Below are 21,223 nucleotides of genomic sequence, written 5' to 3'. Positions count from 1 at the left end.
TTGTCTGCCTAACTGGTTGCTATACAAGCAAATTAGAATAATTTATTCGTATTTTGTCCCGAAATGCTAATTAGCATTTAATACCAATGATAGAGAAGGGCTCAAGTTTGTGCATATTAATTCACTCACATGTAAATCTAAAAGAGATAAGGATGAAGTTGATTTGTTGAAATTTTTAATGAAGATTTAGCTTATTTTTTTAAAAAAATTCTTCAGTCTGAACAGAGACATTTAAAGGATGATATTTCCCTGATTGTGATGCTGTGAATTTTCTTAACAACCAGACTACCGCTTCACCTACAGGAAGTGGCAAATTGGAAACCTAATACAGAAATAAATACCGTCCCGAACAGCACTGAGTGAGCAATTTATGCAGATGAACGTGGACTCGGCAACATTGGTCTTGGCACTTCCTGGTGCTTTGACTGATTATCATTACAGATTGACTGGGTTGGTAAACATGAATTTGTTTTTCTGTGGGATTTTTTGCCTGGAATTGTGGTTGTTGAGGGTAAAGATTTAAGTTACTTATCAATACCTATCACTGACAATTCAATTTAATGTTGCTTCTTTCATTCAGACTAATCTCACCTCATGCTGAGTCTGTTGGGGTTAGCTTATTTTAAATAAATGTTGCCGTATGTCGTGAACATGCCTTTGTGACCCTTTGTCTGTATTGATTTTACTGCTGAGTGTCTAACAGCGTCTACTCTATTAAAGAATGAGGGAATTTAAAAAAGGCTATTCTGGAAATGTCAGCTATGTTGCGTATTTGTCTTGATTACCGAACACGAGAACATCTCATTATGTGTTGCATGTTACAGATTGCCACATTACTTGGCTTTTTAACAGAAAACACAGATGTCTTTTTATGCGTTTTTGGTTTTTTGGCAACTGCCAAAGACATTTAAGGCATCTGACGCATGTATTTTTAAGTATACCTATTGTTTGTAATGGCTGAGGACGCACTAAAAGCCTAACGAGGTGTGTCCAACTGCCTTGACTCCCCTACTTTGACTTGTTTCGATTTTTGTAGCGTCAGATGAGGACCCAACGACCAAAGCTGTTTTTTTCTGCAGCCAGAAAAAGAGAGATAGCGCGAGCAAGAGAAATATGTTATTTTATGGTTGTTTCATGGTGGTTATGTTAGCTGAAGTAAATAACCATCAAACATTCAACAGATGATTTGCTGTGTAAACAGATGTTCTTAGTTTCATAATCCTCCTCTGCATTTCTCCTTTGCACACATTCGTTACATCCAAGTAATGCAACAGTGACGTTAAATAGAAGGAACAACAGGGCAAATCTGTGTTGGCATTTCAAATCTGATGCCTGCAGTGCAGCACAGGTGCATCAAATGAGGCGTGTATTTAGGCCTTTAAAGCCATGCACCAAGACTTTTCCGCAACAGCTTTGCTCCCTCAATTTACCTGCGATTAAAAGTAAACTTTTGACCTTCACTTTATGACTATGTGACATTTCCAAACGATGGGAACGTGATGACAGAAAAATGAGCAAGTAGAGAAGTTCCCCAATCATTTCCCCTTGAAGTTAAAAAGACAGGAAAAGACTTTGCTGAGCCTGAATGCTCCTAAAAAACACTCGCCCCTTGTTCAGGTGTAATTGTCCCTGCTTCATCTTACAGCTGTGTAATTTTGAATGCCTCATTACAACAGTCACCACCCAAAAACAGGCTCATTATAGCACACGCTCACCGGTGCTTAAATAGTGAGACCACTTAACACATGCTGGAGGTGCATTTTAATCAAATAGGAACTAAAGGCTAAGGCAACAGTTTTTATTGCAACAGTTAATTTTGTTTAGCTTCTTTTCGTTTCATGTATTTGCTGTTGCTTTGTGTTTTTAGCTCCGTCGTACTGTTTTGTTATGCTGCTCGGTGTTTCCCTGAGATTGACTGTTTTGGGGCGTTGGTGGAGGTGGTGGAGGTGGTGGAGGTGGTGGGGGGGTTGCTGAGCCAAACTCAGCAGCCAGACATTTCTCTGTTCTCAGTTTACAGTAGAAACAGCTGAGATTGAAACTAAAATGAGAATAGCTCGTCCGCTTTAAAGGTCAGTCCACCTTAAGGGAGTCTGGTCAGGCGCTAACTCTGGTACTAATCCCCTTCACTTCACTTCACTTCACTTCACTTTTCCATCTGTTGGGGAGACAACAGACAAGACTTTTCTTGCTCTTGGGAAGCTGCAATATTTATTAACTGACACACTGAAGACTGAACTATACATTTAATGCCACATTGATAACTTGCTGCTAACCTTTGTCCTCTGCTCTGTATTCATCGTCACTTTTCTGCTGCTCACTCTACTCGCTCAACCACACTAGCTAAACACACATATTAATGCCATAAAGAAGCTACGCTACTCCTATACCACTACCTTTTTACATAGATGTCATTTAAAGAATGAGGGAGAGGGAGGATTCTGAGATTTGATGGTATTTAATGACTGAAAACAATTCCACAATAACGTAGGATGTTATTACGCTTGCACAGTGTACGAGTGAAAATCATTAGAAGCCCATTGATATTAATGATCGTGTGAAATTTAATGCTGAAGTATTAATATAGGGGAAACACTGCTAATGATAACACCTCTATAAACAGTGTGTCTGTCTGTGACCTCTCCAGTGACACATTGTGTTGTGGAAACAGTAAAGTGTAACCTTGCGTTTCCTTTGGTGTCACCACCGCCGATGATGGAGTGACAGGGAGCTCTTCTTCTGTTCCTGGCTATAACTGTCCGACCATTCACTGTCAAGGCCCTTTGAAGGCTATAGTAATTGAAAGGGGTCATTTTTAGGGTGGGGCGGGGGTTGTGCTGCCTCATTCTTCAATCACAGAGAAGCAGCGATGGACTGGTCATTATCATTTCAATCAGAAACCAAGTGAATACAGTTCAGAAACCAGAATAAAAGAGATGCATAATAGCACATTTAATGGTTCACAAATTATATCAATCTGAGATGCTCTTATCAACAGCAGATCAAATGCACTCGGCATAATTTTCAGATACCGTCACAGAGTCGGTAGACATTGTGAGTGCTACTCAATCTCTATCTTGGCCTATAGAGGCAATCATTGGCAGAATTGCGGGTACAGTGGAAGTCTTAATACACCTATTTTGATAGTCTGAATTGAATGCCGTTTAGAGTCATTTTTCATATCCCGGTTATTAGCTCACACTCACAGGCGGTGCAATACAGAGTAGTGCAAGAGAATACAATCCACTTCAATTTAATTTAAGGCATATCAAAAGTATTACAAGACAGTGTTAGCGAGTAGTGGAAACACATTTCCTTGGCTGTGTGATTGGGATGTTCATGCAGGCCAGCAGTGCTAAAGTATTTTTTTAAAAATAGATGTCACGGTTAATGGTAGAAGGAACCCCCCCCCCCCCCCCCCCCCCCCCTTCAATGATAAGATCAAATTAGAGGTAATAGAGGATTGAAATGAGGGAACAGAAAATGATTCAGGAGGCGGGCTGTGATGTGAAGTGCTTGACTTAACTTAAATCAGTGATGGAGGATGGAAAATGATCTATATAAATGCGGCTAGATATTTCTATGAATGTAGACCAACAAATGGTATCTGATATAGGTATGCTAGATGTTCTTTAATCAGTTTCACTTTTTTTACTACGAGCTGCTGGGCCTCAAATAAAACTGTTATATATGGCAGTTTTACAAAGTAAGAATGGTCTGATCAAGGTATGCCATGATAAATATCAATAATTAAATGAAGACTTACAGAAATTGCAAAATGCATGTTGTGGATTTTCAGTGGATTTCATGGCAGTTGATTGGTATGGAAATTGGTACACATGGTTATCAGAGGATGAATCTTTTGGACTTCAATTAAGGCCTGACTTTCCCTTTAGCACTCCCGTAAAGTTCACATTTGTGGTTCAGAGTGAAATATCTTAACAACTCTTAGAAGGATTGACAGGAGATTTACAACAGATATTCAAGATCCATTTAGGATACTTTCTAAAGGCGGGTAATCCTCTGCATCCGCCTCATCTGTACCTTGTCTTTGTGCAAATATTTGCATGTTAACCTGCTCAGTGATCATGGTGAGCATGATAAACACTCCTACCTACTAAACGACAAGGTGCTATCATTGTGTGATGTTCAAACTCAAGGGTCAAGAACAGCCTCATAAAGCTGCTCGCATGGCTGTAAACTATTATGCCTTTTTAAAATTTAATTGAAAGCTTTATTTAAACAGTTGAAATTAGCTTTAATTTTCAAAACCTACCAAACCAACAAGTAAATGGGTATTTATAGCCAATACATGCAGGATTGGAACATTTTTTACCTTAACCCTGACACCGAAATAGTAGTATTAAAGAAGACTGAATTGAATTGAAATCCTTAAATAACAAAAACTTAGGACTTGTATGTTTTAGAGTCTCTACAGTTTTGAGTGGCAAATGCTGACAACTTCTTCAGATTTAATCTCGCTCTGAAAGGGATTAATCAGTCATCAACTGATTATTATCATACATATGGCACATATTTTTAAGAGAAAGTGGCTGATCTAGTGCCAGTTTTTCCCCATAACATGTATCCGTCTTTCTTAATAAAAGGGGATAAAGGAGAGTACAGGTTTCACTAATGTACTCTCAAGCAGATGTCAGCTGACATCTGTTAAAAATCCACCATCAGCTCCCTACAAACTCCACAATTTTTATACAAGGATCAACATGATGTTCATTTAATATTTTCTCATTTTTAAAACAAGTTTCCTCTTTCACACTTCATTTCATACTGTAGTTGGAGAAGCAGATTGAGCTGATGAGAGTTCGGCCATGTGAGTGATGATCGGGACTTTGTTGTGCCCACTCAGCGACATGTTGTTTCAAACTCAGACCGATCAGTCAAGCTCTGACTGACAGTTTACAGAGAGACCGAAAGAGGTTGGAGAGCTCTTAAAAGCATTCACCTCATCTTTTTCTCCTTGTGTTTCTCTTGTTTCTCCGTATAATGGAAAATTCTTCAGTCAAATTGAAATCCTCTGGCTTGTCTCTCTGGCTGTAAAAAACTGCTCGACTTTGAAACCGAGCCCCTTCGTGGAGGAATAACAAGCTTATGTTCTTTCATTTACAAAAGAGGAGAGTCATGCTGATTCTTCCCTTTGTGTATTAGATTCTCAATGCATAAAGAAGTGTGTCTCTCTCAGAGTGAAGTATTGTGTTGTGTGTTGGACTGGCTAAATATGACGTACATTAGCTTGCTATTGTGCCAGCAGCTGATCTCATTATGATAGTCCATACCTAATAAACCGTATATTTCTACATTTGCAATGACAGTGAAACAATCATCTGTTGAATGTGCTTACAAAACCTACAGGATGAAAAGCTGCTGTTTCTATTCTGTTTCTCTTGTCGTATCTCATTTCTATTTACTACAGCAATAGCCAAATGTTCTCAACAGGATCATCACAGTTTCATTCTGTCTTTGTGGATTATGCATGTCATGCATACCAATAGGGCTTTTCAAGTGATGTGTATGTGATTGAGGAGCCTGCAGTCTGTTCTGCCACTCAGAAATGATGAAGAAATAAGAAACTTTGGCTCACAAGAGACAATAAATCTTTAATAAAAAAGTAGCTGAATGAAAGAAAAACTTAAAATTGCAGTTTGAATGTATACAATTGTAGGGGAGGGTATATAGGCCTGTCAATGCTCCTTCACTTGTTTTCAACAACAATAACAGGTTGAATAAAACACAGTACAATTACAGTTACTCCTCTCTTACTAAAGTAAATAGTAGGTAAGTAAATACACAGCTGTTTGTGTTTAAAACAGGAAGTGAGTGTGAAGAGAAACAGTCCGATAAAACGGTAAAATACCTGTCTTTGTTTGACTCGAATGCCGCTGTTTACGAGTGGAAAACAGATGTGAGCCGCTTGGCAACACGGGTTATTTAGCTACAAGCTACTTAGTTAGCGCGCTGGCTCTAGTCACAAGTGACGCCACTCCGAAGCAATGGTAGAGGAAACAATGGTATTAATGAGCTGATAAAAGATTTAGCTGTAGCTAATTAACGGTAATTCCACGAGTTGGTCAAATGACTAAATGAAAGTCTTTTGTCGTCTGTGTGCTTTATTCATGCTGGTGTCACGACTATTTATACTCAGCCAAAGATGGTTTCCTGTATAGTTTTGACATTTCTACACATAATACTTTACTTTGTTTTGCATGATTGTATCAGATTTTCTTTATGATGATATAGAAAATAATTTAAATTCAAATTTCAAATGTAACGTCGGACAGAAACTAGCTATTTGCCCCAAGTTGGGAAGCCCCTCTTGAAACACGAGTCCCAGTAATTACATTCGACATTCATGGCAGCAGCTAAAATATTGCTAATAGACTTGTTTTGTCATTTTCTGCATGATGCAATAATTCAAAGATGTTTGCCTCGAGGTGTATGAATCTCAGTTTGTCTCCTGTTGCTCAGCACCAAAAGCACGACTCACTAATCAGATACCGGGGAACCGAATCCAGCAAATCCAAATCTTTTGAAGAAACTGTCTTTGCTTTTCTGTTAACTCTGGATCTGATCCACCATATAAAATATTTCTTCTAATTGTGGTGTCATATTCTAGCTTGTGAGATGGAGAGATGCGAGGCCTGAAGCCATGATGAAAGGAAAGAGCTCAGAGGAGGTGTATTAATAGTAGGACTAAATCTTGTGTGTGTGTGAGAGAGAGAGAGAGAGAGAGAGAGATTGAAGAATCTGGATCAAAAGATCCCCGGGGATACTGACACACATATGCACACACACACACACACACACACACACACACGTTATTGCGTCATTCAAGCTAGCAGAGCTTCTCCAAAGACAGATGAGCACATTATATGAGCCTGATAATACGACGTCTACTAGAGGAGTTTTCTCAGCTACATCACAGCTGCTGTACTCTCTCGTCTCCACACATTTACAGTACATACAAATCTGCTGTTTTCACACTTCCTCTGTGAACTGATTTTTCCTTTCGATCAGTCCATATGTCATCTGGAAACATGCAGCGTATGCCATTACTTTACAGCTTTATAGTCCAAGAGCCCTGACCAACTGAATGATTGATCAAGTCCTCCAGAAAGAATTATGACTGAGTCTCACCAGCCATTGACTGAGCACGGGCGAGGCTGTGGAAATAAGGGAGCTTGTGTCAGTTTTCCTGTCTGGGTAAAAGGTTCTGAGTTTGATACCTGCTCATTTAGATTTAGGTTTAACATTTAGATTTATTTATTTATTTATTTATTACACATTTTTAACAATTATATATTAGATGTTTTACATGAATATCTAATATGTCTCAAATGAAAGAAAAATGTGAGAACATTCGGTGTCCCATACACCCAGGGCATACATTCATCATACATTTGACATTAAGTATTTTATATACTTGGAAAAAGTCCAACCCTATCTTTGAATCTACACTATATGGACAAAAGTTTTGGGGCACACCTCTGAATAGTTTGTCATTTGTGCACGAGAGAAAGTGTGTGTGAGAGAGAGAGAGAACAGAAAAAGGGACCAAAATTAAACTTTTTTTTTTTTTAAGCAGTTGGAAGCTTTGTGCTTAAAGATTGCAGAAACTAAGCAACATTTTATTTTATTAGCTGCTGGAGAGGGAAGGAGTACCGAAGGGGCTTAGTAAGTTTGTAGCTTAATGGATGAAGTGCTCGCGACTTCTTTCTTTTATTGTAGTTTGCAGGTTTTCTGTGAAGATTGGATCAAATCTACTGCTCCGTCTTAGACCAGGTGAAAATGTGAAGTTGTGGGGTTTGTTAATCCTCAAACAGAGAAAAGGGTGCAAAGTTTTTAAAGGCAGTTATCAGTGGTATTGATCGGCAGGAGTTTGTACCCAAGAAAAAAGGAAGAAAGAGAGCAGGTGAGTGTTGCTTTTTAAGGATTTTTAGAAATATGGACTCAGATTTGACCTTGACAGCAGGCTCAGGGAAGCGGAGGTGTGTCAGCAGTGTGTGTGTGTGTGTGTGTGTGTGTGTGTGTGTGTGTGTGTGGTGCTTTTTAAAGCAGGCGGTGGTGGAGGTGAGGAGGGGTTGGGGCTGTAAAAGCCTGATAAGCTGAACCACAATCCCAATCACACTCCTGCCATCTCACCCACTGACATGATCCAAACACAGCCGACTGCGAGATGACAACCGCTGCATGTGTGCTGCACGTCCATATACTGTATGTTTGTGTATTCGTATCCGTGTTTATGTCTACATGCATGAATGTGTGTGTGTAAAGATATCTGTGTGACGCAGTGCAGAAGACTGTGTGCCTCTCGTGTGTGTGTGTGTGTGTGTGTGTGTGTGTGTGTCTGCGTGGGTGGCTAGGCGAGCAAAGGTGGAGCCAGTCCACCTGCCTCTTCAAACGAGAGAGAGCGAAGACAGAGACAGAGGAGGGAAAAAGCAATGAGCAGGGTCCCCTGTGTTTTGTAAGGCTGATTAGATTGTGCTCGAACTAAATTCCACAGCAACAAAAGAAAAAAACAAACAAAAACCAAAAACCAGCAGGGGTCTTTTCCTGCCACCTCCTCTGTTCTTTTCATCCCTCCCACTCCCTCATCTCCTTTCTCTTCCCTTCCTTCCCTCCCGGCTTTCCATTTTCAGCCCCTGTCCCTCTTTTGGTACCTGTTTACTCTTTCTTTGCTCTCACAACAACACGGAGGTATGATGTAACCGGCCAATTACACCGCAGATGATGATAATGGTGATGATGGTGATGTTCCTTCAGGCTGTGTGAATCAATTCAAGTCTCTGATGTCAGAGGTCAGCTGGCAAGATGTATGACTCCTCACCTCATGCATTATTTGGAAAACGGTCTCCAATTTTAGTGCAGTTACCAGGCTTTAACCATGCTAATATAGCTACTAATGACACTAATCAAAACATTTGACATAAATGTAATAAAAGTAAAAGTAAAAAATCAAAGAAAGTGAGATAATGTGCAGAATGTGTTTGCCTTACAAAACATTTGACATAAATGTAATAAAAGTAAAAGTAAAAAATCTAAGAAAGTGAGATAATGTGCAGAATGTGTTTGCCTTATTATTCTTTACAAGAAGTAATTTAGGCAGCTACCCATATCATCATTGATTAATCTGCAAATTATATTCACAATAAATTAAGTCTGTAAAATGCGCAAATGTACAAAAGATGTTTATTAAAATGCTCGAGAGCAAGGTGATGCCATCAAACAGCTTGTTTTGTCTTGCCAACAGTCCACACACAAATATATTCTGTTTATTGTCATATATGATGAAGAAAAGCAGCAGATTTACATGTTTAAGATGGTGGACCAGAAATGGTTTGATGTTTTTTATCAGCTAATTAACTAAATAGTTTGAGCTCTAGAAACAAAGTCACCATGAGTTTCAGATAGTTTCTTTTGAGTTCATATGACATATATTACTGCACTGATGGGGGCAGAGTTGGGCAAACATTTAAAATGACTGATGACAGCACATTATATTTTGATTATGTATTTTTTTATATTATTATTTGTGGCATTCGAAATCTAGTATGATAATGGTTGATAACAGTTAAGAACCACCTTCCAGATGCAGAATGGTGTCACTCAGGTCTATTTTAAGTGAGCCTGGCTCCCTCTGGCTCCTCTGTGCAGCAATTCAAACACTGATTTTCAGAGGTCTGAAGTGGTGAAACTAGTTTAAGACAACAGATGAAGGTCAGAAAATAATTGACTTTCCTGTAGAGAAAGAATGTTTCTTATTTTTTTTTAATCTTCTTTATCATTTTGTTGTGCCAAGGTTGAAAGTTACCTTGTTTCCTGGATTCTGACTTTTTGAATTCTTCATTGCTTATGACATTGAGCAACTGATCAGTGTACTCTAATCACTGTTCTCTTTAATAAGACATCCATCAGGGCGTTACCGCTAAATCTGGTTTAATTGTTCTGTTTGATTATTGGGTTATGAATGTCATGACCAAACACTCCCTGACTGTGTTGTTTTTTTTCCCATGACTAATTTTAAAAATAGTTTCTTGCAAAAGTGGAAGCCACATACTTTTGAAATTAGCCCCTACTCTCATTAGGCTGAGGCACTTCACACGGGACACTGATGCAAGAGGATAGTAAGACTATCATAACAGGGCGTGGGTTGTCATAAATGAAGCATACATGCTCTGAAGGGAAAAGCCCTACGAGTAAACATTACACTTTTCCACGTATCGTCTGATAGTTGAAGTCACGCTGCATCTTGCACCAATTAACAACTATCATCATTAAAAGATCAGGCTGGAGAAGTTCAAATCCCTTTAGTGAATACAAAGAGAAAACAAATATTCATGAGGTAATCCAGTGGCTGCTTTTCGAGCCGCTGTCTCCCAGTGCGCTCTCTCTTTTTATATCAGATTACATGTCTGGATTTTGACCCGCAGTGAGTGATGCTGACAGTTTGCCAGCGCCGAGCCTCTGTCACCAGCCTTTCCCCAGGTGCAGCGGAGTCGTCCTTGCAGTAGGGTCATGACAGCTCTCTGCTTAGTAGGGCACTGGAGTAGTCCACATCTCTGGGGAGACAGCACATCCTTGTTTAGCTGCACAGAGGTGACCTCTCACCTGCAGGATTCATCTGCTGATTGGGAGGTTTGAGTCAGACCGTCAGCTGCTGCGAATAACCCGGGACTGTGGCTACTTTTAGTTTTGTTTTCTGTCCAGCTTGGTTTCTCACACCATTAGTGTTTTTATATTTCCCTTAGTTAGTTACATTTTCAGACCTTTCCACACTGACCATGTTTACAGGCCCTTATTGCTCATTGCTTATTGTTACAAATATTCAGATTAACAGTAAAACAGAAACATTCATCTTTAAGCCTCGGAAATATAATACACTTTTTTCTCATGTTTAGAAGATATTTGCTATATTGCCATGCAATATGGCAAATATCACTTTTCACTGTTGTAAGGCTGCAACTAATGATTATTTTCATTATCGATTCATCTGTTAATTATTGTCTTGAATAATTGATCAGTTGTTTCATCTACATGATGTCAGAACATGGTGAAAAATGCCAATTACGGTTCTTTAAAGCTCAAAGTGATGTTCTCAAATGTCTTTTTTATGTCCACAACTCAAATATATTCAGTTCATTATCACAGAAGAGCCAGAAACTATTTATAATTGAAAGCTGGAACCAGAAAACTATTTGGCAAGTTTTTATTCAGAAATGACTCCAATTGATTAATTAACTAATCAAATTACTGTTGCAGCTCTACTGATATAATTACATCTAATAAAATAAATATCAATAGAGCAAAATTTAAATGAGGAATTGTTACATTTTAACTAGAGTTTGCATGAAATCCCTAATTTTGACCAATTTTGTAAAATGATAACATTACACGTTCCTATTGTCACATATAATTCAACTGAAAGACTGCAAATGATTATTCCAGCCCTATTTTTTTATTGTGTAGAAAGTTGAAGGCTGGGTATCAAATCTCTGCTGTTTTTGTACCAAAATGTGTTTGTTGTACCGAGTAATGAAGATTTAAATCTTAATTATGGTAATTATAGACTATTTTGTTTTAGTTTCCTTGTGCCTAGGCAACATTTAAAATTCAAATTTGGCTTCTTTTGTTGAATTAGAAAAACGTGCTTGTGGTTTTTTAAATTAAGGTATCAAAAAAAATATTGTTTAAGGATTGAGACAGAAAATTTGCACTACATCATGACCTACACACGCATAAACTGCTCATGAAGAACATGCAGTTAAGGTGTGTGTGTATATGTTATTTCCTGTTTTTGTTTATAAAACCAGAGTTCTCAAATTAAGTTACAGTGATGACTCAACCAAACTTGCCTAGAGTCATAATTGCCCCGGCAAAGGTAGACTAATGTGTTCACATGAACTCTGCCGTTTGCATTCAGGTCTTAAATTACACTGTAATCACATTTTTGTGTGTGCATGTAAACACCGTCACGGGCTTTTTCCTCTTCCTTCTCTTTCACTTTATCTCTTTTCCTCTGTCTCTCTCTCTCTCTCTCTCTCTCTCTCCCTCTCTCTCTCCCTCTCTCTCTCCCTCTCTCTCTCTCTCTCTCTCTCTCTCTCTCTCGCTCTCTCTCTCTGTCACACATTGTCTCTCTCTCTTTCTGCCCCTCTCAGCGGTGTGTATCCTGCCAGATGAGCGCGAGGCGGGAAAAGGAATGCAGCTCCGCTCTGTTTACCTCTCACATTTTCTCTCTCTCTCTCTTTCTCTCTCTCTCTCTTTTTCTGTCACTTCCCGCTTCTCTCTCTCTCTCTCTCTCTCTCTCTCTCTCTCTCTCTCTCTCTCTCTCTCTCTCTCTCTCTCTGTGAGTATGCTCAGTCATTCAGCGCTGTACACTGCTGTTGATTCGTGAGGCTGGAGAGCCGGTGGGGAACCAGTGATTGGGGAAATAAGCACTTGTGCTGGCGCCGGCTACCTCAGAGACAAACTAGATACAGCGGAGGGACGCAGGGACAGTGGATTTTAATCTGTTCATGTTAAGAGGAGATGGATTTGTGGCGCTGGTGAACTTTGGAGAGAATGTACTTCATGTGTAAAAGACATAAACAGCTCCTATTTCACATCAGAGACTGCTGAAGGAATGGAGACCTCTAAAATCTACTGCCCGTCTTGAACACTGTCTGATGTGCATCTTCGCCTGAGAGGTCGAAAACCCCCGGAGGTACGAGTCAGATTATTGAGATGTGAGGTGGAGGCACATATTACGCACGATTTAACAGGCAAAAAAAAGATACAGCTCAGCAAGGTTAACCTCAAAGACATCTGTTATTTCTGATCACACCTGAGGGAAAATGACTGGCTCGAAGCACGATTAAAGGAGTAACCTGTGATGTCAGATTTCACCTGGGGCAGTCGTCTCAGACTCTGCTGAGTAGCTGTGGCATTGTCGAAGGAGTGGGAGGAGGGGGGTCGGCCGGAGCAGACTTCATTTCCAGGTGTTCAAACCACCCCAGACTTGACTCACCTGAAATCATCCCTTCTTCTCTTTGGGTTCAACCCCTTCAACTCATTTTCCCACCTCATCTTGCCAGTAATTCCTGCTCTCAAACACACACACACACACTCACACAAACACACACACACACACCACCACCAACACCTCTCTCGTTCTCTCGGCATGGAGCCACTCAAGAGACAAGAGAAGAGACGCTGATTAATGTGACTCCCAGCAGCCTGAGTCTGATTCCACCGCACTAGAAATAGAAAGCAGAAAGAAGCAGCGGCGGCGGCGGCATTTGTGAACTGTCATCACGTGGAAAGAAGAGAAGCACCATGTGGAATCAGTCCGGATACTGCAATCACATACCTCACCCCGGATATCCCTTCTACCATGCACCCTGCAGGTACGCTATCACAACCCAAATATCCAATGTCCACTTCTGGTGTCACATGTAGGGACTTTGCTCTGTAACTTGTTCATGTTGCTCGCTTTAAGCTCCTGCGTCTCAGTAAGTGTTCAGTATTTCTGCACTGGAGCAAAATTCTGTATTTTACTGTATTTGATGATAAAACAGATTCTGATAACATTAATCTGTGGTGCACCTCAGATGTCAGTGGTAGGCCTGATGTTTTTTGTGAATTGTTAAAATTGTTATTGCCATTAGACTTAACGCATCTTTGTTATGAGCTACAAATCCTTTTTAAAGCAGAGGTTGTGACCAAACTGGTTTTCCTGGATTGTTTGTTTTGCACTCAGAAACAGAATAAGGAAACTGGTTTTGCCTGTGCACAATAGTAGAAGTTGAAAAAAGGGGCAGGTTTATTGGTCAGTGTGTCAATGGTGCCTTACAGCGGTGCTGGTTTCAATCACGGTGCTGGTATTGGGTTCCCTTAAAAAACACGCCTCGGGTTTTTTCAGCTTATCGGTCACATGAGAGCAACCTGTTTTCTAGCTTTTAAAAAACACAGGATTCAAACAAATTACAAACATTTTACGAGTCCTCTCCCGCTAGGTCCCTGGTTACCCCCCAAACACCACCACCACCACCACCACCGCTCCCTCCCGGCGATAATGACATCATTACATTTATCACATGGTTTCAGATGTGACCCACTCTCAAATGAACACCATCAATCCTCATTCCCTGAGGGGAGAACAGGAGAACAGACCCTTGCCTACGCCTCTTTTTCCTGTCGAATGCTGTAATAGTCTCATACCTCCTAAAGACTGCTGGAGCTCAACCACCAGAATACTGATTCACCATAACTAGTTATTTATGAATTCCAGTGTGGTTAAGTATAATGATGATATATATTATAAAAATGAATAATGTGATAAATGAAAAACATATAACACGCTAGCTGTACGTCTATGCTAGTGTGACTGGGCAAGTGCACATGCTTTATAATAGCATTGTAGTTGTATATTTTTATCTTTATCTGTCCACGGTGTGCACATTGTGTTTGTTAATCTGTTAAGGAGCAGCAGGGGTGGTCTGTACCGGAGGGCAAGAGGGGGATTTAGCTGATGAGTGAGTCATACCTCTGGGCAGGTCAATGACCTGTCAGATCAGCCAGCTCATGGTCGAGAGAGGGCGGGAAAGAGAGAACATAGGAATCCAGGAAATAGCCCTTAGCTCCAAAACAAACTAACCATCGCTACTCACTCCCACTCTCGTCTCTCATGGTGAAGTACTCTGACTCACGCTCTGAATGTTCCACCTGTAGCCTAATCACCTTGTGGATTCAAGTCAAATTTGGCATTTTCCTGCGTAAAAGCAATGTCCGACATACTTAATATGCAGAAGAAACAAACTGAATAGCTGCAGGTGATTGACTATCTACTCGCTGACCAGCACTATGTTATTCAAATGTATCTCCTTTTTAGCTTCAGTGTCATTTGTGTCCTGTTTCTCCTTTCCTCATCTTGCTTTTTAATCCTCATTTGGGTTTTACAGTCCTCTGGGGGCGTTTTCTGTTTACCTGCACATGCCTCCAGATTGACACATTGAGGGCTGAAGAAAATATTAAAGTTACACTGATGAAATGGGGGAGAGGTGTAAATTCACAGTTAAGGTTTTAAGATAGGGTTTTATAGTAAGTGCACCAAAAGAGGCTGAAGATAAGGCTTCAATATTTCATTTGTCATTCCATTAAAACGATCAAGTATTCCAACCATTTTATTTATGAACCTCTCTCTAAACTGTGAGACTGCTGCTCATCCAATTTTAAAATGCTTTTTCAATAATAAAGTCTAAAAATAAGACGATAACATTGCACGAGTTAGATAGAAGAAGCGCTGGGAGTAGAGTGACGTCCTTGTATGGACTCAGTAAAAGTGAAATGATCTCGCTGGCTGAGGCCGCTCTGGTTAATGATTCCTACACCTGTCAACATGGACGTTACTGACACCGCCAGCCTCCGCCCACATTCCTCCGTTTAATCCAATGTGTTTGCATTCAAATGACAAGGTGTTTGTTCGCTCTTTTGAGGAAGTCCTTAGACAGACTCCGTTGTTTGGTACGCTAATCCAGCGTAAGCCTGCTGCATCAGTCAACCACAGAGGCATGAGGTGAGCGTGAAAGCTTAATGAGAGCCTTTACGTGTGTGTGTGTGTGTGTGTGTGTGTGTGTGTGTGTGTGTTGTGCGTGCCTCAGAGTATTGATTGTATCTGTGTGTGTGTATCTGTGTGTGGGGCTGGTAATTGAGTGTTCACTCGTCATGTTTTCTGAGTGGGCGCTGTAATGTGTTTGGCCTTTTTTTGAAATGTGTCAATCGGCTTGATGTACTGTATGGTGATTTTATAAGTTGTACCACGACACATACACATTATACATTGTGTGTTTGTGCAACTGCATATTTTGAAGAGTTTATAGACAATATTCGCTGGATAAAACCGGGAAACCTGCATTGGAGTGACGGAGGGTGACGTGTGACAAAGGTCATGACATAAATTGATAACACTGCATGTGATGAGGTGTGTACACTTGCGAGGTGTGTGCATTTGAGCTGCATGTGTGGATTTTACTTGTATATACTGTATTGTGTGTGTGTGTGTGTGTGTGTGTGTGTGTGTGTGTGTGTTTGTGCGTGCGTGCGTGCGTGTGCATGGCGCAGAGCTGTCAGCCTCACGAGGGCTCAGGGATGTAAATGGATTTGGACTTGTAGCCCTGCAGGGGGTCAATGGAGCAGATTGTCTGAAAGCCTCATCTCTACACACACACACACACACACACACACACACACACACACACACACACACACACACACACACACACACACACACACACACACACACACACACACACACACACACACACAGTCATTTCATAATTCAACTTCCAACAACTTGTAATTGAGTGGTTTAACTTAAAAGCCTCCCTTAACCTCTCTTAGATATTTAGATGGAGTGTATGTGATCACCTGCTAATATCTAAACGTGGACTGAATTAATGTGTGTGACAAATGAAAGTCGGCAAGAAGAAAATCTATTACAGTGGCGCTACCCCTGTCATCTCTGGTTGAGGGCATGAAATACATTTGTCTAAAAGGAATTCCTTGCCGGTGAAGGAATAAAGATGAACTTTAAGTGTTAAATCACGACTGAAAGCAAAGCAGAGGTAACCGTGAGGATGGAGTGAATTAGCTGTTAAAAGAAGGACACTGTAGTCATACAAGAGGCTTTAATGTGAGGTAGTCACATGGACGCTATATTTCTGGAGGAAAAAAAAACTTTAATTGACACCTGAGAAGAAAATGTTCCTGAAGTTCACAGAATATGTTGTGAATTTAAAATTGACGCCCCTGATAAATGTGAGAACTCTTTTAGCATCTCAGCCTCTTTATGATCTCAGTGACCTGCCAAATATCAACTTATGAATACAACTGTTCTTTTTTTTTTTTTTTTTTTACAAATCACAGTACTGTACTGTGCTGTAGGTGGTCATAGGAGCCATTGATTTAGTGTTCTGGGCAAGAAAAATGGCAAAGTTTTTAATGAGAAAACCACTGAATACCCAGCCTGAAGCAGTGTAAATGTTGTAAACTCTCTAATGCAGCCAGGCGTTAGCGAGTGTGCCAGCTTCGTATTGCCAACCACACCATTAACTGCAGCTAAGATAACTAAGGGTTGGAGCAGCTAGCCTAGCCTGAGGGAGACTAGCCTGGCATTGCCAGACTAATTCACAAATGTCTATTAGTCTGGAAACTCTCAGTTAATTTTCTGTTTCCAAAGGGCATAATCACCAGAGAGACCACAATGACTCTGGATGCAATTGAATAGACCTACAACCAATTAGAGCAACAAAATGTGTGACGCAGCGCTGATACAAGCAAGATGGTTGGTTGATGCTTTTGGCTCATCTTTTTTAACATGGGTCACAAACTTTCTCAAATTGCACCTAAACACTGCACTAAAATATGTTTCTAAAAACACTTGATGCAACAAATTGGCAATGCACTAACAGACTCTTGATTTATATTTGATAACACTTCTTAGTTTGACAGTTTGATCTGAGTGTTGTGAGCTCTGGAGACTTTTTTCCATCAACTTTATTGACAAAAGTCAAAACTGTTAGTTATTATATCAAACTTGCCCCATATTAGATAAATGATGATGATTGACCCGTCCAGTTCCGCGCCGGGTGGAGATCTGTCTGGATGGGAGTGTGGCCAGAAGCATCTGCCAGAACAAATAAAATATGAACTCTGCAGATTCGTCTGGTTCCCAGGCTAGTTTGACATGAAGAGGGGAGGAAAGCTGCCTCCAGCCTTCAATATTGGGAAAGAAGAACAAATCTTAGATGCTAAAATCAATCAAAATCTGATTTCATGTGTCTAAAAGTGAATTTAACATCGTGGTACACACGCATACACGAATGCTTGTGTATCACAAGAGAGCATTTTAAAATGAAATGTGCACAGAAAAGGGCACAGTAAAGACATTCTGACCAAGCATTCAGGCTCTGGCTGTGTTCAGAAACTGCTGTGGCTGGATGTTTGATGTCACTGACATTTTGACAATATGAATTCCCTACCAGTCACTCTCAGGGAGGGTGCCCTTATGTCACAAAGTGTCAGGCTGTCAGTGCCGTAGACTTGGATGGCACTGCACTACACACAGAGAGAGAGAGAGAGAGAGAGAGAGAGAGAGAGAGAGAGAGAGAGAGAGAGAGAGAGAGAGAGAGAGAGAGAGAGAGAGAGAGAGAGAGAGAGAGAGAGAGAGAGAGAGAGAGAGAGAGAGAGAGAGAGAGAGAGAGAGAGAGAGAGAGAGAGAGAGAGAGAGAGAGAGAGAGAGAGAGAGAGAGAGAGAGAGCTGTCATGACTGTGGTTGTTTTGACATTGTGGTTTGTCTGGTGGTGATGATGCAGTGAAAGAATGGCGGGTTAACCACAGATGCCACTTTTCACTACAAAGCCAGCAACCACATGAAAGCAATACTTTCTAGTTTCAAGTCAAGTCAATTTTATTTGTATAGCCCAATATGACAAATCACTAATTTTCCTCAGGGGGTTTTACAGTCTGTATACAAATACAACATCCTCTGTCCTTTGACCCATGATTTGAAACATGGGGGGAAAATTGGCAGAAACCTCATGAAAAGCAACAGAGACAGATGTGCAGTAGACATTATATGTACAGAATAGAGCATAAATTAGAGCATAAAGCATTAAACAAGATAATAAAACTACAATGGATTTATAATATAAGTGAAGAATGTGATACAGAGGACACCAAGTAGCATCCAGGTGCCACCAGAACAGAATAGGACCTGAGTCACGCAACCTCCATCACCATGGAGACCTGGCAGGAGGACAGACTACACACGCACACAGGGTTAGACTCACATCACACCATTCACATACACGGAAGAAGAAGGAGAACAAGAAAAGACATTATACACACAGGAGAGAGAAAGAGAGAAAGAGAGAGGGAGAGAGATGGATAAAGACATCATTCAGAGAGGAGAGAGAGAGATAGAGAGACATGAGGTGAGGCTGGATTTGGGGAACCAGATCAAAACCTCAGGAAATGGCACCGACAGCCAAAGAAGCAGGGCGGTTCCAGGATTGGTGCTGGTCCAGCAAGAGATGCCTGAGAGACCAGAAAGGACAGAGAGGAGAAAAAGGGGAGAGAGAGGGAGGAAGATATGTAGAAAGTATCAAAAGATAACAATGCAGTAGGCCTGGATAATTCAGTGTTATGCTTGTGCCGCATTGCTTTTAATGATGGAAGAAATATAGTACAGCAGCAACTGGCAGAAAATTATTCAACAACAAGAACATTTCTAAATGTTTCATTGTAAAGTGAAAATCTTAATTTTTTAGAGCTGTTGTTTAGGCAAAACAAACAATTTAGAGGATGTTACTTTTGTCTCTGGGAAAGTATAATGGGCATTTTGAAAAATGACTGGGCTTTTAAAGACTAAATTAAGTCTCAAATGAAGAGATTTTCTGCTTTTCTCTGTTTTATATCACTGTAGAGTGAAAATCTTAATTTTTTAGAGCTGTTGGTCAGACAAAAACAATTTGAGAACATTACTTTGGTCTCTGGTAAGTCAGTGTAATGGGCATTTTTCACAAGCTTCTGGACTTTTAAAGACTAAATTAATTTATTAATCATAAAAGGGACAGGCTAATGGATAATGAAATGAATGATTGTTAGTTGTATCTCCATTAATGTCATGTTTTAATAAAACTGTTTGTCCAAATAAATAATAATGAGCACATTTGAATGAAAAACTAACACAGTTTTAAGAGTTGTGTGTGGTGTCAAGGTGCCTTCATACTTACAGATATAAAGTAGTAGGTCCTCCTATGGATCTGTAGTTCTCTTTGTGTGTTTCTTTGAGCACATAATTTACTACTCTGCTCCAAATGTCCAGTTTTTTTTTATGTAACTACAATACTAATGAACCAGCAAGGTGAGCGATTTGTTTCCACACTTTGTTTTCCTGTTTGAGGTCCCACTAGCTCGTTAAAGACACCTCATAAAGAAACCCAGAGACCACAAAGATTTGTTCTTTCTTGATCTTGTGTAAGGTTATTTGATGTAACGGAGTGAGGTGGTAGACAACACGGTGCGCCTGTTTCCAAAGGATTAACAACAAGCACGATAGGATCCCACCTTCTTGTCACTTGCACTGCATCAGAGCACATTTGCATAAAGTTGAACCTTTCTCAGCTTCACACTGTAGTGCCAGGTCTCATTCATAATGAATAGCAGCTTATCACTGTCCCAGCTTTTGAGTGTGTATATGTGAATGGCCCATTAGATGTTTAAATGTGAAGCTAATCATCTAATTAGGCAGTTTAAATGTGGCTCTTGCATACAGTACATTAGTCAAATATTGATATATATATCAGCCATATCAACCATAACACCCAGCCCTGCAATGTGAAGGAGTTTAAACAGAATTAGATCAGAGTTTGATCTGAATCTTATTAGACGGTGAGTACACAAGGAAGATTTGTTAGTTTCTCCAGAGAAGTTGCATAGCGAAAGTGGGACTGTTTGGAGTTAAGGGATTATTCTGAAAACATTTAATTTTCACTTAACCAGAAAGGAATAATAGTCTCATGGTGTCTTATTGTTGTTGTTGGACGACAGACCAGCATCTCCAGATGTACAACATTACAGCAATAGCCATGTTTGTTTGTGTCTAAATGCCATTAATGTTAACATTAGTCATCAAGGGCCTTACAGGAATACAACTACTATTACTATCAATAACAATAATAATGAACTTTAACATTTCTATAGCACTAAACTTTTATAGCCTTTCAAGCCCAGAGTTACAAGGTGCTTCACTAAATACAATAGCAAACGATATCGGTGCAAAGATAGCCAACATAGAGAAATAAAACCAACATTTTAAAAGAACAACATTCACAAAAGTGGTCAAACTATAACATTAAATTACCTACATCACATAAACATATGATTCTCTGATCTGAAGGGTCCCAGTGCAGAATGAGGGGTTAAAACTTCTGAAATGTAAAGCGGAGTCAGCCCACGCAAGGGTTTAAAAGTAATCAATAGAAACTTAAATTGAATTTTGTAACAGATGCAGAGCCAGTGTAGTTCGTCCAGGACTGGAGTGAAGTGTTTTCTATGTCAGGTGCTCATTAGAAGTTTTGCTGCTGTATTCTGCACCAGCTGTAGATGTACGACTGCTGCATGGATTAGGCAGGTATTGCAGTACTCTAGGCAGGGTGAAATAAGAGTGTGGATG

The 21,223-nt window shown here is 40.1% G+C and overlaps 1 protein-coding gene across 3 annotated transcripts in view; it reads left to right on the top strand.

The window, feature by feature from the left end:
* plekha7a (pleckstrin homology domain containing, family A member 7a) overlaps positions 1-21,223 on the top strand; it is a 140,571-nt gene that overhangs the window by 28,532 nt on the left and 90,816 nt on the right. The window contains exon 1 of one of the 3 annotated variants that reach the window (XM_062421618.1): positions 12,385-13,394. The exons of 1 other annotated variant lie outside the window; for it this stretch is intronic. In XM_062421618.1, coding sequence (XP_062277602.1) covers positions 13,324-13,394 — 71 coding nt within the window. In that variant the 5' untranslated portion in view covers positions 12,385-13,323. Of the gene's footprint in view, positions 1-12,384; positions 13,395-15,463; positions 15,563-21,223 lie in introns of those variants that run through there. One more of the 3 variants, XM_062421619.1, reaches the window with a different exon arrangement.

The sequence above is a fragment of the Scomber scombrus genome, chromosome 6 (assembly GCF_963691925.1).
Source record: "Scomber scombrus chromosome 6, fScoSco1.1, whole genome shotgun sequence".
In the NCBI taxonomy this organism is placed as follows: domain Eukaryota; kingdom Metazoa; phylum Chordata; class Actinopteri; order Scombriformes; family Scombridae; genus Scomber; species Scomber scombrus.
The sequence above is the reverse complement of the archived record's forward strand: the minus strand, read 5'-3'. Positions and strand labels throughout refer to the sequence as shown.